The sequence below is a fragment of the Triturus cristatus genome, chromosome 4_1 (genome assembly GCF_964204655.1).
Source record: "Triturus cristatus chromosome 4_1, aTriCri1.1, whole genome shotgun sequence".
In the NCBI taxonomy this organism is placed as follows: domain Eukaryota; kingdom Metazoa; phylum Chordata; class Amphibia; order Caudata; family Salamandridae; genus Triturus; species Triturus cristatus.
This window is the reverse complement of record NC_140585.1, coordinates 1,172,997,737-1,173,012,422: the sequence shown is the minus strand read 5'-3', so window position 1 is coordinate 1,173,012,422 and position 14,686 is coordinate 1,172,997,737. Positions and strand designations below refer to the sequence as shown.

At 52.4% G+C, this 14,686-nt stretch overlaps 1 protein-coding gene across 1 annotated transcript in view; it reads left to right on the top strand.

The window, feature by feature from the left end:
- Positions 1-845: 845 nt before the first annotated feature.
- Positions 846-14,686, top strand: part of LOC146856283 (dehydrogenase/reductase SDR family member 4-like) — a 715,264-nt gene continuing 701,423 nt past the window's right edge. Inside the window, exons 1-3 of the mRNA XM_085654380.1 lie at positions 846-924; positions 12,860-12,994; positions 13,821-13,971. Of these exons, the coding sequence (XP_085510506.1) occupies positions 12,922-12,994; positions 13,821-13,971 (224 nt within the window). The 5' untranslated portion in view covers positions 846-924; positions 12,860-12,921. The remainder of the gene's footprint in view (positions 925-12,859; positions 12,995-13,820; positions 13,972-14,686) is intronic.

The window sequence follows — 14,686 nt, the reverse complement described above, 5'->3', positions numbered from 1 at the left end:
GTTCCCTGCAAAACGGCGATAACATCGCTATCTCTGGAATTTTTATCGCCCTGGAGCAGCGCGTTGATGATAACGCGCTACCAGGGCGATAAAAAGCAGAGATAGCCAGCGATAAGAAAATTATCGCTAAGCACAGCCAGCGATAATTATCGCTGGCCGTTGCTGATATGGCCCTTGGTATTTTCGTTCAGAAAAATCAGGCCACTTTTGTTTTATTCCATATGTACTCGTACAAGCCTTTTTTTTTTTTTTTACTTTATTGCTTTATGTTAGTTTATTGGTTCGTAGTTGAGTCTGTTAGCTCCTTTTAATTGTTTGTTATTTTCCTATTCTATATTTCTATTTTCACACTCGCTATGCCCCTGGAATGTTGGAGTTGTGGCCATTTAAGTAAAGCGCTAGTGTTGTGCAGCCACAGTCCAGACAAGGCAGCTGCATAGCAGTGGCGCAAACAAACTTGAGACCCCTGAAAAGTAGAAGAAGCCCAACCCCACACACGCACACTAAGTCAGGAGCTCTCAGGCAAGCGGGGACAGAGTTTATGTGCAACACTGACAGCTGCACCAATAAGGAGCATCGTTCAAAACCAGCCCTGGAAGTCCTCTAACTGAAAATATAATTATCAGCACTGCCAGCCTCTTTTTGCTCCGCCTGGCCTGCTTCTGAAAGTCTAACTTGACAGCATCTTGACAGCAGCAAGCACAGTGCAGTGCCGGTGACTGGCTCAGGCTGCATTCAGAGGACAAAAGTTCAGCAACCAGCAGCCAACAGCCAGCACCAGCCCCGCACGAGGCAGTCCCTCCTAGCTGCCTGCTAGTACCACGGCAAGCCCAGCCTCGGGTGGAGAGAGCAGGCAGCGAGTGCAGTGAGGCTGACGCAGAGAGGCTGAGTGGCAAATCACAGGGCACTTTTTGCCACAGTCAGGTGAGTCCAGCATTGGGGACTTTAGTAGTTCTGCATTTGTGACTGGAGGGAAGAAGATCACGAGGCTCTCAGGGGCACCCGGGCAAGGGCTGGCAGGCAGGGTAGAGCGGTGGGACCGGGGTGGGGGGAGGTGGGGTGGGCTGCAAAATTGTAAACCTCTGGGGGCAGATTTATGTTCCCTGGCGCATCCCTGCAAATCAGCATGGATGCGCCAGGGAAGATGCGTCACGAAAGTTTACCCTTGCGCCACAATAGATGCGCCGCATTTACAATGCAGCGCATGGTGGCGCAAGGATAAACAGATGCGTGATGCATCTGATGGCGGAAGGTTGGCGCATTGCTGGAGTTGCGTCGCAAGCGCGACGCAGCTCCAGCAAGGCTCGGGGGTGCCCTATTGTTACAATGCTGCGTCAATCCTTACGCCTGCTTCAAGCAGGCGCAGGGTTTTGACGCAGCATGGCCGGAAAAGTGACTGAGTGAAATCTTGTAGATTTCACTCAGCCACTTTTCGGAGGCGTTCCTGCGCCGGAACGCCCCCCTGTGCAGGTACGCCCACATGTGGCGCAAGCTTTACAACGTGACGCATCTCCCTAGATGCGTCACGTTGTAAATGGGGCGCAACATGGCGCAGGGTTTGCGCTGCCGCTGTGGCGCAAGTCCGTTATAAATCTGCCCCTTGGGGTCTGGAGCCCAAAGAGCTCAGCAGTGAATTGCAGTGCGGCTAGTAGGCGGACTGATCAGCAGTCCGTGGGCACTATGTGCAGACAGATCTGTGTGTTCAACACTGCTGCAGGGAGGACTTGGCACTGCCATAGTGACAGGTAATAGATGAATCGCAGTAAGTTAGTTGGTTGGTCCTTCTATTGTAGTGGGTTTTCAGCCGTTTTTAAGACCTTTTTTGGAGCTTCACATTGCTGAAAAGCGGGACATTCAAATATGTCCATAGCCGGCTGAAAGGCTGTGTGACAGGTGAGGCCGCAATGGTTCCGACCTGGAGGGGGCACTGAGCTCGGGAGGGGAGTCTGTGTTTAGTAACAACATACAATTAAAAAGCTCTTGTGCGTTAACTTTCAAGAAGCAATACAACTCTTGTTATTAATGTTCCTGTTAGAGAGAGAGATCAGAGTTTTATCTAGTGGCAGTTTTGATTTGCCATAAGGTAGCATAGAGGGTTAATGTGACTGCTGCAAAGAACAGATCTGTATTTTATGTGGCTAGCTAAGCGGATTAATAAAGACAGCCGATACCAGCTGTTTAAAATACATTAAATGTATTTGAGAGAGGGGCTATGGAGAGATGAGGGGCACTTTTGCCCAAGTGGTAGTGAGGGAATCCGAAGAGTAGGTCATACGGCAGGGATGTGTGTGTGTGTGGGGGGGAATACAAAAGATTGTAGCACCGGGTGCGACCAGCACTAGAGCCGACCCTGGATATTGTCAAACATACGCAATGTGAAACCTTGAGGCCGTGTTAAAGAAGTATGAGTAAATTCCCTTTTCAAGGGAATATGCCATAAAGAGAGCTTCTGTGTGGTTTTAGCGTTGCCCTCTGGCCTGTTTTCTACTGTCACCACTGGTATTTTAATGTCCCATACAGTAGTACAGAAATATTCAAAATCACCAAAAGCCGATATTGTTTAGCCCTTACATGTACATACTTCAAACAGCAAACATAAGTAAAAAACACTTTAAAATGTGTTCTAGAGTGGCTGTGTTAACTATCCATGACTAATAATTAAAGTAAAAACAGGCAGAAAAGGCATTTACAAATGAATACATTCGATTTACTTTAAAGTCCTATTTAGTATCATGTCCAGGCTGTTGTAGACTCGTAAAACGACAACAAATGGCTGTTATTTTTCTCTTGGAAAGGTGGCAGTCCTCATGATGTACCGGTTAAGGAGGGACATGCCTCTCCTCATCAAGTAAGGAGTGGGATGGGGAAGTAGATGAGTGAGTAATGTAAGATATAAACACCACAGGCATATTCCCAGTACAAGACTCTCAAATTGAAGGCTTTTTAAATGGGTCGATTTCCATCTCTGTAGCTGAACATACCTGAACATACCTATGCACGTTCATCGTGCCAGAGCCTTCATGTGCTGCAGCTCCTTCCTCCCAGCCAGAGGAACCTCTTTTACACCCCATAATGGGCTGAAGAGTAAGAATTTACGTCTCACGCTGCTCTGTGCATCCATCAGAACAGGAGGCATGATTGCCGAACAAACCAGGAAAATGCAGAACAGTTAGCCACCCCTGTGGCACTTCATAGTTTGGGTGAACTAGGAGGGACCATGAAGATTTCGGAGGTGGGGGAAACAGGCCCCCTGGTAGGATTGCCACCTGACCAGTTTTCCACAGGCAAAACCGATATTTTAATGTCTCGGCCGGTACCAAAATAAACAAAAAATCTAAAGGCAGTGTTTTTAGTCCTTAAATGTACATATTTTGAACAGCAAAAATAAACAGAAAACACTTTTAAATGGGTTGTAGAGCTGGATTTATGATCCCTGACTAATTATTAAAGTGAACAGAGGTAGAAAAATGATGTTAGAAATGAATACATATGATTTTGTTTAAAGTCTAATTTAGTGCCATGTCTGGGCCTTTGCAGACTCCTAAAACAAGAACAAATGGCCGGTATTTTTCTCTTGGAAAGGTGGCAACCATAAACCATAGCCAAAACCTAAGCCTAACACTAAAGACAGAGTGACACAAGATAGGTTTCTTGTCCAACTTTACATTTATGGACAAACCACACGTCTTTGGTTTATATGTGGTCACCCATTGATGAGCCATGGTAACTGTACCACTGTCTGCCATGTGGAAGTGGCTATGTTCCCAATCGCTGGTCAAATAGTACATAATCTCTGCTGTTTCCCCTGCAGACCAGCAAATTCGTTCATAATCTCTGCTGTTTAGCCAGCTACAGGCTAAATGGGAGAGATAATGAACAATCTGATTAGCGCCCGGATAAATGGTGTGAAGGAGGTCCTTATTTAGACTGCTATGAAGAAAAAAGGGACTCAATGCAATCATAGGGTGGTGGCCATCTTGTAATTAGGATGCATCATATGTGAATCATTTGAAAGGAAATGCATTCAAAACATTTACAATAGTTTGTGCAAAGGTAACTGCATGAAAAAAGTAAAGCTGTTTACAGATAAAAAACGGTAAAAACAATTTAGCATAAAAACATTTATGTTATTTTAATATCCAAAGGAAAACATGTAGGAATTAAACAGAAGCTTCAGTATATGACATGCAGGTATTTTGTACTGCAGCCTAGGAGTATTTGAATGTCTGTAAAGAATAATGAATGTGGTTTATGTTACATAAATGGTTTATTCTTTCACGAGAATACATCTTTTTTTTTAATGCTCATGAACATTCTTTTGATTATTTTTGGGGGCTGGGCTCTTTTTTGGGCTTCTACGTAAACATTTTGTGCTAACTTTAGGCTTCTTTTTCAAGGAGGATTGTACTTCCTTAGCATTTCAGACCTGACAACACAGGTAAGTAGTTGAAATGTTTCAGCACTCCATCCTTCCTCTTGTTGTATTTGCTATCAGTGGCCAAAGAAATGCCCAGACGTGGGTATCTTGCTCACTGTGCCACTGAATTCAAGCTAGCCTGGCTGATGAGGGATGAAAACCCGAAACCGGTCCGAGGATGCTTCTTTCCAGTCCAGGGAGGACCTGGCCTTGCAGTTGTGCTGGACTGTTCCCACGAGGAGGAGGGTCAAGAATGATTTGCATATAGTTGGGTCCAAAGTGGGGTGGCATAGTGAGCAAAAGAACGATGGATTCAACCTAGATCTCTTGACTGGGTGTGAGTGGTTGAAAAGTGTCAGCACTTCGTCCATCATCTTGATGTGTTTGCTATGTTTGCCCTAAGAGCCATGGGTATGCCCAGACGTGGGTTCCTTTCTCATTGTGTCCCTGAATTCAAGATAGCCTGGCTGAAGATTTAATTGTAGAAGATTTTCAACAGTATTGCTGGACATTTCAATTTAGGAACTGTTTGAAGGCCGCTCCCCGGGGAGTCAGATGGTGTCGGACTGACCGCCCCGAGAGCCACCGTTCTGTAGGTGAGTAGCCGAGCGCCGCTGAGAAGCCTCCTGAGCGAGGACCTTCTCCTATGATCGTACCAGCCAAGTAACCCCACCCCCACAAAGGGACACAACCAGGGTATCAATTCTCACAAGTCTTTATTGGTATAAAAAGGCAGGTCTCTGTGTAATATTTACAGGCGGATCGAGGGATCCTAAAGAGTCTCAGGGTCTTTCAGGGACGGGGTAGCGGGACAGTCTCAGTACCAGCCTGGTACGGGAATACCCTGCGCCCAGCTCTCAATCCTCGAGCTGGGGGGTTCCGGGAGCCGGGACGTCGTCTGCAGGGCTCGGATGATTACTTCGGCGAGGTCGAGCCGCGACGAGGTCAGCAGGGCTCCGATGGTTACTTCGGCGATGTCGAGCCGCGACGAGGTCAGCAGGGCTCCGATGGTTACTTCGGCGATGTCGAGCCGCGACGAGGTCATGAGGGCTCCGATGGTTACTTCTGCGAGGTCGAGCCGCGACGAGGTCAGCAGGGCTCCGATGTTTCGGGAGGGTCTTCTTCTCAGTAAGGGGGAGCCGTGACGCAGTCAGCAGGGCTCGAGTCCTCAGTTCCAGGCAATGAGTCTCTCTCCGTAGGGTCAGCCGCGATCCGATCAGCAGGGCTCTTGACTCCAGGATACAACTGCCGTCCTGGTCTTGGGCTGCCCCAGATATAGGTCTGGAGCCCTTTGATGTCCGGACCCTCGCGCCTGGGGAGGTCAGAGGGGCCGGGAGAGGAGCGTCCAGACACCCAGCGGGGGGTGGAGCCAGCGCCCAGGGAGGCCGGAGGGCGATCGCAACCAGGCATCGGGGGACGGCTGGAGGCCCCATCGAAACTCCCCTCCTCCGGAATCTGTGGAGTGGCCACTCGACCCCCTCCGGTCAGGTCTTGGCGCCTTGAGGTCAGGGCTTCGCGGGGACCAAGGCCGGGGACGGGTCACGTCGCGACGGCTGGAGGGTAGCGGGGTACAATCCAGGGGGACCCCGAAGGGTTCGGGTAGCCCCCGTTTAGTCTGGTAGGAGGGTTCGGGACCACGCCACGAGGCCGGGTCCAACAGGCGTCCCCCCCCAGCTGAAAGCAGGGAGAGTCACCCATCGTCTTGGGTGTTCTCTTCGCCGAGGCAGAAGCGGGACAGGCCGTCGGCGTTGGCGTGGTCGTTGCCGGGCCGATGGTCTACAGTGAAGTCCATCCCTTGCAGAGAGATGGACCAACGCAACAACTTCGGGTTCTCACCTCTCATCTGCATTAACCACCGCAAGGGTCGGTGGTCGGTTTGGACCCGAAAGTGGGTGCCGAAGAGGTAGGGCTGGAGTTTCTTGAGGGCCCACACCACGGCAAAGGCCTCCCGTTCAATGGTGCTCCATCTCTGCTCCCGGGGCAGCAGGCGCCGGCTGATGAAGGCCACCGGTTGGTCAATCCCCTCAGAGTTCACTTGGGACAAGACAGCCCCGACTCCGTACTCCGAGGCATCCGTCTGTACCACGAACTCTTTACTGTAGTCGGGGGCTTGTAGCACGGGGGCGGTGCACATCGCTGCCTTTAGGGTCTCGAAGGCCGCCTGACAGGGGGGCGTCCAGTGCACCTTTTTTGGTTGCTTCTTTGATGTGAGCTCCGTGAGGGGGCCCACAATGCTTCCATAGTTCTGAATGAACCGCCTGTAATAGCCCGTGAGTCCCAGGAAGGCCCTTACAGCGGTTTGGGTGGTTGGGGGCTCCCAGGCCGCGATGGCGTCGATCTTGGGTTGGAGGGGAGCCACCTGGCCGCTCCCCACTTGATGTCCCAGATAGGTTACGGATCCTTGGCCTATCTGACACTTGCTGGCTTTTACGGTGAGTCCAGCCCTTTGGAGGGCGGTCAGGACCTCCCCGAGGTGCCTCAGGTGCTCGGCCCAGTGGCTGCTGAACACCGCAACATCGTCCAGGTAGGCGGCGCTGAACGCCTCTAGGCCGGCCAGTACCTTGTTCACCAGCCTTTGGAAGGTCGCCGGGGCATTTTTCATGCCGAAGGGCATCACTCGGAAGTGGTAGTGGCCATCGGGGGTGGAGAAAGCGGAACGCTCTTGGGCACCTGGGGTGAGCCCGATCTGCCAGTATCCGGCAGTGAGGTCAAAGGTGCTAAGGTAGCGGGCTGCTCCTAGGCGGTCGATCAGTTCATCTGCCCGAGGAATGGGATGGGCATCGGTTTTGGTGACGGCATTCAACCCCCGATAGTCCACAACAAAACCGGAGCTCCGGGGTGGTGCCGGGGGCGGCAGCTTTCGGTACCAGGACCACAGGGCTGGCCCAGGGACTGTCGGAGGGTTCAATGACCCCCAGGGCCAACATCTTGGCGACCTCGGCTTGGATGCAGGCCCGTACCCGTTCGGGGACCCGGTAGGCTCGGTGTCGCATGGGGGGGCTGTCTCCGGTGTCGACGTCATGGACGCACCATTGGGTGACTCCGGGAGTGAGGGAGAAGAGAGCAGCGAAGTGATGCAGCAGTCCTTGACAAGCTTGGCGCTGTTCGGGAGTCAGTGTGGCGGAGAGGTGGACTTCCTCTACGGAGCCGTCCTTTTCTGAGGTTTTCAGGAGGTCGGGCAGAGGCTCGGAGTCGTCTTCGGCCCCATCGTCTGTAGCCATCAGCAGGCTAAGTTCCGTTCGGGCAAAGTGGGGTTTGAGCCGGTTGGCGTGGAGGACCCGGAGGGGGTTCCTGGGGGACTCCAGGTCGACCAGGTAGGTGACGGGGCTCTTCTTCTCAACCACCTTGAAGGGCCCGGTCCACTTGTCTTGGAGGGCACAGGGGTCGACGGGCGACATGACCCAGACCTGCTGTCCTGGCTCGAACTCGATGGAGGAGGCGTTCTGGTCATACCAGCGTTTCATTTCCTCCTGGCTGTCCTCGAGGTTGGCTTCGGCCAGTTCCCGGAATTTCCGTGTTTGGTTTCGCAGGGTCAGGAGGTACCGGTAGACGTCGGGGGGAGCATCTGGGACGGTGGTCTCCCAGCCTTCTTTGACCAGGCTGAGGGGGCCTCGGACAGGGTGTCCGTACAAGAGTTCGAAGGGGCTGAACCCCAGAGACTTTTGCGGGACCTCCCGATAGGCAAACAGGAGGCAGGGCAGCAGGACGTCCCATTTGCGCCTCAGGGGCTCCTCCAGTCCTTTGATCATTCCCTTCAATGTCCGATTAAATCGTTCGACTAGTCTGTTCCCCTGGGGGTGGTACGGGGTGGTGAACTTGTAGGTGACCCCGCATTGCTGCCACATGGACCTCATATACTTGGAGATAAAGTTTGTGCCCCGGTCGCTCACAACCTCCCGGGGGAAACCTACTCTGGAGAAGATGCCCATCAAGGCCCGGCCCACCACGGGGGCTGTCACTGTTCGGAGAGGGATGGCCTCGGGGTATCGGGTGGCATGATCGACCAGGACGAGGATGAAGCGATGTCCTTGGGAGGTTCGGGGGTCCAGGGGCCCCACGATGTCGATCCCCACTCGCTCGAACGGGGTGTTTACTATTGGAAAGGGCTGGAGGGGGGCTTTGACTCTTCCCCCACTCTTCCCGCTGGCTTGGCAGGTCGGGCAGGTCCATCAATGATTGTCCACGTCCTTCCACATTCGGGGCCAGTAGAAGTGAGTCACCAGGCGGCTGTACGTTTTGTCTTGTCCCAGGTGCCCGGCGAGGGGCACATCATGCGCCAGATTGAGGAGGAAGTCCCGGAATCGGAGGGGGACCACCAGCACTCGGCTGGCCCCCAATTCTGCGGTCTTCTGCTCGCTGTAGAGGAGGTCATTGTCCCAATAGACCCAGTGGGTCCCCGTCTGATCTCCGGTGGCCTGGGCGGCTGCTTGCTGTCGGGTCCCTTCGAGGGAGGGGCAGGTCTTCTGTTCTTGGCGGAACTGCTCCCTCGTGGGACCACCTTCTTGGTGCCATTGGGCGAGTTCGGGGAGGTTGCCGAGCGCGGCGACCTCGTCCGGGGCGAGTTCTGGCGGCCCGGACTCGGCACCGGCTTCTTCTTCAACGGAGGGAGGTGGTGGCTCGGGCCACTCCGGCTCTTCGGGGGGAGCAGCTACACTCGGTCGGATGGCCCGGGAGGTCGTGGACCAGGTGGTTGCGCAGGCCCACTCGGGCAGTCCCAGCATTCCCAGATGCTCGCGGCGCTCGACGTGGGCCCAGGGGGAACTTTCCAGGTCGTTCCCAAGGAGGCAGTCTACGGGGGCGTCGTCGCGGACGGTCACCTTCAGCATGCCCGACACTCCCCCCCACTCGAAGGGGATCCGGGCCATCTGGCACAAGCTCTCGGTGTTGTCTGCCGACCGGACGGGGCACAGTACATTAGGCATGATCTGTTCGGGGGTCACCAAGTGGCAGCGGACGGCGGTCACGCTGGCTCCGGTGTCGCGGAGGGCTTCGGCCCGGCGTCCATTAATGGTGACCCACTGTTGGTACTTCTGGGTGTTGCTCGGGATGGGAGCCCGGGGCACCATTTCCCGGCTGCCCAGGCATACCAAGGTCATGGCGGCGGGTTCCCACTCGGTTGGCCCTGCGTCGTAGTTCTCTTCCTCTTCTCCCCCTTCCCCCAGGGCAGCGGCCGCCAACTGTCGGGGGGGGTGGCCCGGTGGTCCCAGCTCGTCGGTTCACGGGGCAGGTTGGGTCACTGGCATAGTGCCCTGGCTGTTGGCAGTTGTAGCACGTTACCGTCGGTCGAGGTCCTGGTCAGGCTAGGGGGGCCCCTCTTCGGGCGAGGGTCGGGGACGTGCGGTTTGGGGGCGGTCCCCGGGGAGGACTCCGGGGCGGCCCTGCTGGGAAGTCTCTGTTCCTGTTCGATCCTCCTCCTCCACCACGCTGGCAGGGGGGCCCCGTGGTGTTCCGTTGGTACTCCCCCATCGAGTTCCGAGGGACCCGGGTGTTCACCCATCGATCGGCCTCGGCGGCGAGTTTCCGCGGCTCGGTCAGCTTGCTGTCGAGGAGGTGCTGTCTCAGCTCGATGAAGCAGTTGTTGGAGAGGTGTTCCCATACAATGAGGTCGAACAGCTGTTCGTAGGAGGTGACCTTGCTGCCCTTGATCCAGCCTTCCAGGGCTCTGCTGAAAAAGTCTACGTATTCCACCCGGGTGGTACCGGGGAGCTTCTTGCAGTCCCGGAAGCGCTGGCGGTACATCTCTGAGGTGAGACCATAGCGGGTGAGCAGGGCCTCCTTCATATGGTCATAAGAGGTCATCACTGCGTCTGGGAGCTGTAGCAGGGTGTCTCTGCCTTCGCTGAGGAACCGTCCCCATAGGCCGGCACCCCAATCTTTTCGTGGTACTCGATGGGCGGTCATGGCGACCTCGTAGGCCTTGAACCATTGTTGGATGTCGTCGTTCTTGTAGTACTCTTTAACGACATCCTTGGGGATATGTACTTTCGCCTCGGCCGGCGGGTGGGTCTCCCTGTTTCCGGGGGTGCCGGTCTCCCCATTCTTAGATTTAATTTCAAGTTCTTTAAGGCCCCGCTCATGCTCGAGGGTAAGCCTCCTCTCTTCCAGTTCTCGGTGCCGTTTCTTCTCCTCTATTTCTTCCTGCAGCCGCAGTTGTTCCAGGGCCAATTTCTTTTTGGCTAGTAGGAGTTCGCCGTCCAGGCGGAGTCGGGCGAGTTCCAACTCGTGGGTCCTGACCCTCTCCCGTTCTCGTATCTCTTCCGGGGAGAGGCCGGACTCCATGCTGGTTCTTCTCCCATCTGCCGGTGCTGCGGTTGGTTGCTGGTGCACGTTTGGCACCGGGTTTTCTTCCGTTTGTGGGGAGGCCGCTTCGGACTCTACCCAGGCCTTTAGGGCTTTTTGCAGGTCCTCTTTTGTGTTTAATCCGGTGGTCGCGATGCCTTTGTCTTTGCAAAACTGTTTTAGCTCCTTATGGGTATACTCCTCCAACCGTTCTTGTTGGAACTCCGCGGTTGGGGTGGTCTCTTGGTTGCTCATGGTTACTCTGTGTCTGAGTAGGTAGTGGGTGAGTTACTCGCTGTACGATCTGCGTCGGGCTCGGATCGCACCGCTGGTCACTAATGTTAGAAGGCCGCTCCCCGGGGAGTCAGATGGTGTCGGACTGACCGCCCCGAGAGCCACCGTTCCGTAGGAGAGTATCCGAGCGCCGCTGAGAAGCCTCCTGAGCGAGGACCTTCTCCTATGATCGTACCAGCCAAGTAACCCCACCCCCACAAAGGGACACAACCAGGGTATCAATTCTCACAAGTCTTTATCGGTATAAAAAGGCAGGTCTCTGTGTAATATTTACAGGTGGATCGAGGGATCCTAAAGAGTCTCAGGGTCTTTCAGGGACGGGATAGCGGGACAGTCTCAGTACCAGCCTGGTACGGGAATACCCTGCGCCCAGCTCTCAATCCTCGAGCTGGGGGGTTCCGGGAGCCGGGACGTCGTCTGCAGGGCTCGGATGATTACTTCGGCGAGGTCGATCCGCGACGAGGTCAGCAGGGCTCCGATGGTTACTTCGGCGATGTCGAGCCGCGACGAGGTCAGCAGGGCTCCGATGGTTACTTTGGCGATGTCGAGCCGCGACCAGGTCAGCAGGGCTCCGATGGTTACTTCGGCGATGTCGAGCCGCGACGAGGTCTGCAGGGCTCCGATGGTTACTTCTGCGAGGTCGAGCCGCGACGAGGTCAGCAGGGCTCCGATGTTTCGGGAGGGTCTTCTTCTCAGTAAGGGGGAGCCGGGACGCAGTCAGCAGGGCTCGAGTCCTCAGTTCCAGGCAATGAGTCTCTCTCCGTAGGGTCAGCCGCGATCCGATCAGCAGGGCTCTTGACTCCAGGATACAACTGCCGTCCTGGTCTTGGGCTGCCCCAGATATAGGTCTGGAGCACTTTGATGTCCGGACCCTCGCACCTGGGGAGGTCGGAGGGGCCGGGAGAGGAGCGTCCTGACACCCAGCGGGGGGTGGAGCCAGTGCCCAGGGAGGCCGGAGGGCGATCGCAACCAGGCGTCGGGGGACGGCTGGAGGCCCCATCGAAACTCCCCTCCTCCGGAATCTGTGGAGTGGCCACTCGACCCCCTCCGGTCAGGTCTTGGCGCCTTGAGGTCAGGGCTTCGCGGGGACCAAGGCCGGGGGCGGGTCGCGTCGCGACGGCTGGAGGGTAGCGGGGTACAATCCAGGGGGACCCCGAAGGGTTCGGGTAGCCCCCGTTTAGTCTGGTAGGAGGGTTCGGGACCACGCCACGAGGCCGGGTCCAACAGGAACTGTAGAATTCTGACATCTCAGCCAGTCTAGTCTACAAGTAGGTGTCTTCCCCAAGCAATGGTGAAAGATTCTGTGTGTGAGGTTTGGTTTGCACAAATTTGGAGCACCAAAATATTTTAATAAGGTATATTAAGAAGCAGCTAAACATTGATATGATATTAGTACTGCAGTAGGCATCCTCTATTTTAGTAGGATAGCCCCCATATGGGACACCTCAGACACATCAGAATGTATGGGAAATTGGTTAATCTTACAGTTAAGGGAATTAGTAATCAATAAGTGGGGGTAATTAACGGAATGAAATGAAATGCTAACTTGGAACCACCTAAAGGTGAAAACAGGTGGTACTTTATCAAGATATAAATCTCAATTGGTCAATTGAATGAATCACAAGAGAGGGTTGGAGACATGCAGAACTTATCTATACCTACAAAACACTTTACCAAAGAAGAAGGAAGCCTCAACATGGTATTGGAAGCTGTTGGATGGAGCAAACAAAGACCAACAGACATCACAATGTGTTTGGGAAGGATATTTGCTAACAAGTGATCTAAAAATGTATGGCAAGTATGTTTAAACACTCAATGTCTATCAAAGGCTGCTCCCCTCAGGATGAACCACTTTTCCACGTTCCACAGGGTATACAGGACTCCTCTGAAGCTGGTAAGAATCAAGAAACAGAAAGACAGCATAAGTCAAAATGTGGAGGCTGGGAAGCAGACAATCTACATATGTTCGCCAGTTGTGCCAAGCTACAACTACATTGGCAAATGGTGGGTAAGACAGTAAAACTAATTTTTGCTCAGAAAATAGAAGGAAGCACCACTCTTATTATTTTACTTGGCCCTTCTGCTTGTACTTCCTTGTTCTACCTCCCTTTCACCAAGTCATCCATCTCTCTCACACACAGATCCACTCTTTTTCGCTTCCACACAAAAATTGGAATCACAACTGGCATATATGTAATGTGCACTCTGCTGAGAGGCCAAGGGTTGGATGAGCATGTAGTCTGAACACATTTATGGCTCACTGACACTCTCAACTTCAGAGTTCTCAATCTTTCTTCATTACGAACACTAACCCACAACCGGAAATCTCCCAGTCAGCTAAAGATGACTCGGCTCATTCCATGCACTAGACAAGAATTATAGGTTACATACATAACTTTAGAAAAACAACATCTGGTAAAAGCAAATAATCTGATGAAATGCATGATAAAGTTTAATATGAAATGTAACAGGGACTGTATTGCTGACATGGATTACCCTAAGGGTTTTTACAATCATTGTTGTGAAATGAATCAATGTTTTTGCACCAAAATTAAGGACCTGAATATGGGGCCCCTTAGGGATCTGATTCAAGTCATTTTTTAATTACTGCTGGGTCTGAGAATTGGCAGGACCCGCCCCACTTAAAGCCCTGCCTGCTCATCCAATCTCTGTCCTAATAAAATTATTTATATATGTATATTTTATAGATTATTTTGCATACATTAAGAGAAGAAGTAATAGAACCACAAGGAAACAAAATGTACACTAGAGATAAAAAGAGAAAGGATAGGATTTAAAGGTGCAATTGTTTTGTGTTCTGCAATGACAGGTCCTGCTAATGCAGAGCAGAGGACGCTGAAGATATTGGACACTCAGAGCCAAACTCCACAGAGTCAAGAGATGGAGAGCACGAGAGCCAACAAAGACAGGAGCAGCATCCACAACCAAAAAGTGGCCATCGTCACTGCCTCCACCAGCGGGTAACTGAAAGGCTTACATTCTAGGACTTTTTCCAAACTATATACATATATATAAGTTAATGGAACTGTTTATTTTAAGTTATATTATATTTTACTAATGTTATATTTGACATAAATTACTTATTGGAAAAAGATGGGTTGTTAGTTGAGGGGAATAGATATCCACCTCAAGTAATAATCACAATGCTTGTCAGCATGAACCTTTAAAGTCACAACATTAACCTGAGCTGAACTTAAAGGCAATGTGTAAAATATTTATGTTGTATCAAAACAGTAATATAGCTAAAATGCAAAACAATGAAAAAATTCCAAAGGAATTCGAAAAATATAGTAACATGTAATAAATGAAATGATTCCAAAATGACAAAATAGTGACAAGAAGCACAAAGTACCAATGATAGTCAAACACAGGACATAGGCGCAATTTGAAGCTAACTGTGATGGAGCGTGGGTCTGATACCTTAACCAGCATTATCCTGGTCAAAGATTTTACTTTCCGACTTTAGTTCTTTAAATCTCAATCCATCACAGGAGTACACTTCTGAAGCTCCCCATGACCTCAGGGGAACAACAGGATGATTCTCTAATATCATAAAATTGCTTAAAGCTACCATCTATGTAGCGGCTCCCCCGAATAAATCACAAAGAGTGCACAGCTGACACACCACCTTTTGTTCATGTGTAACACTAACCACTAGTTTAGGGTGAACCCTGG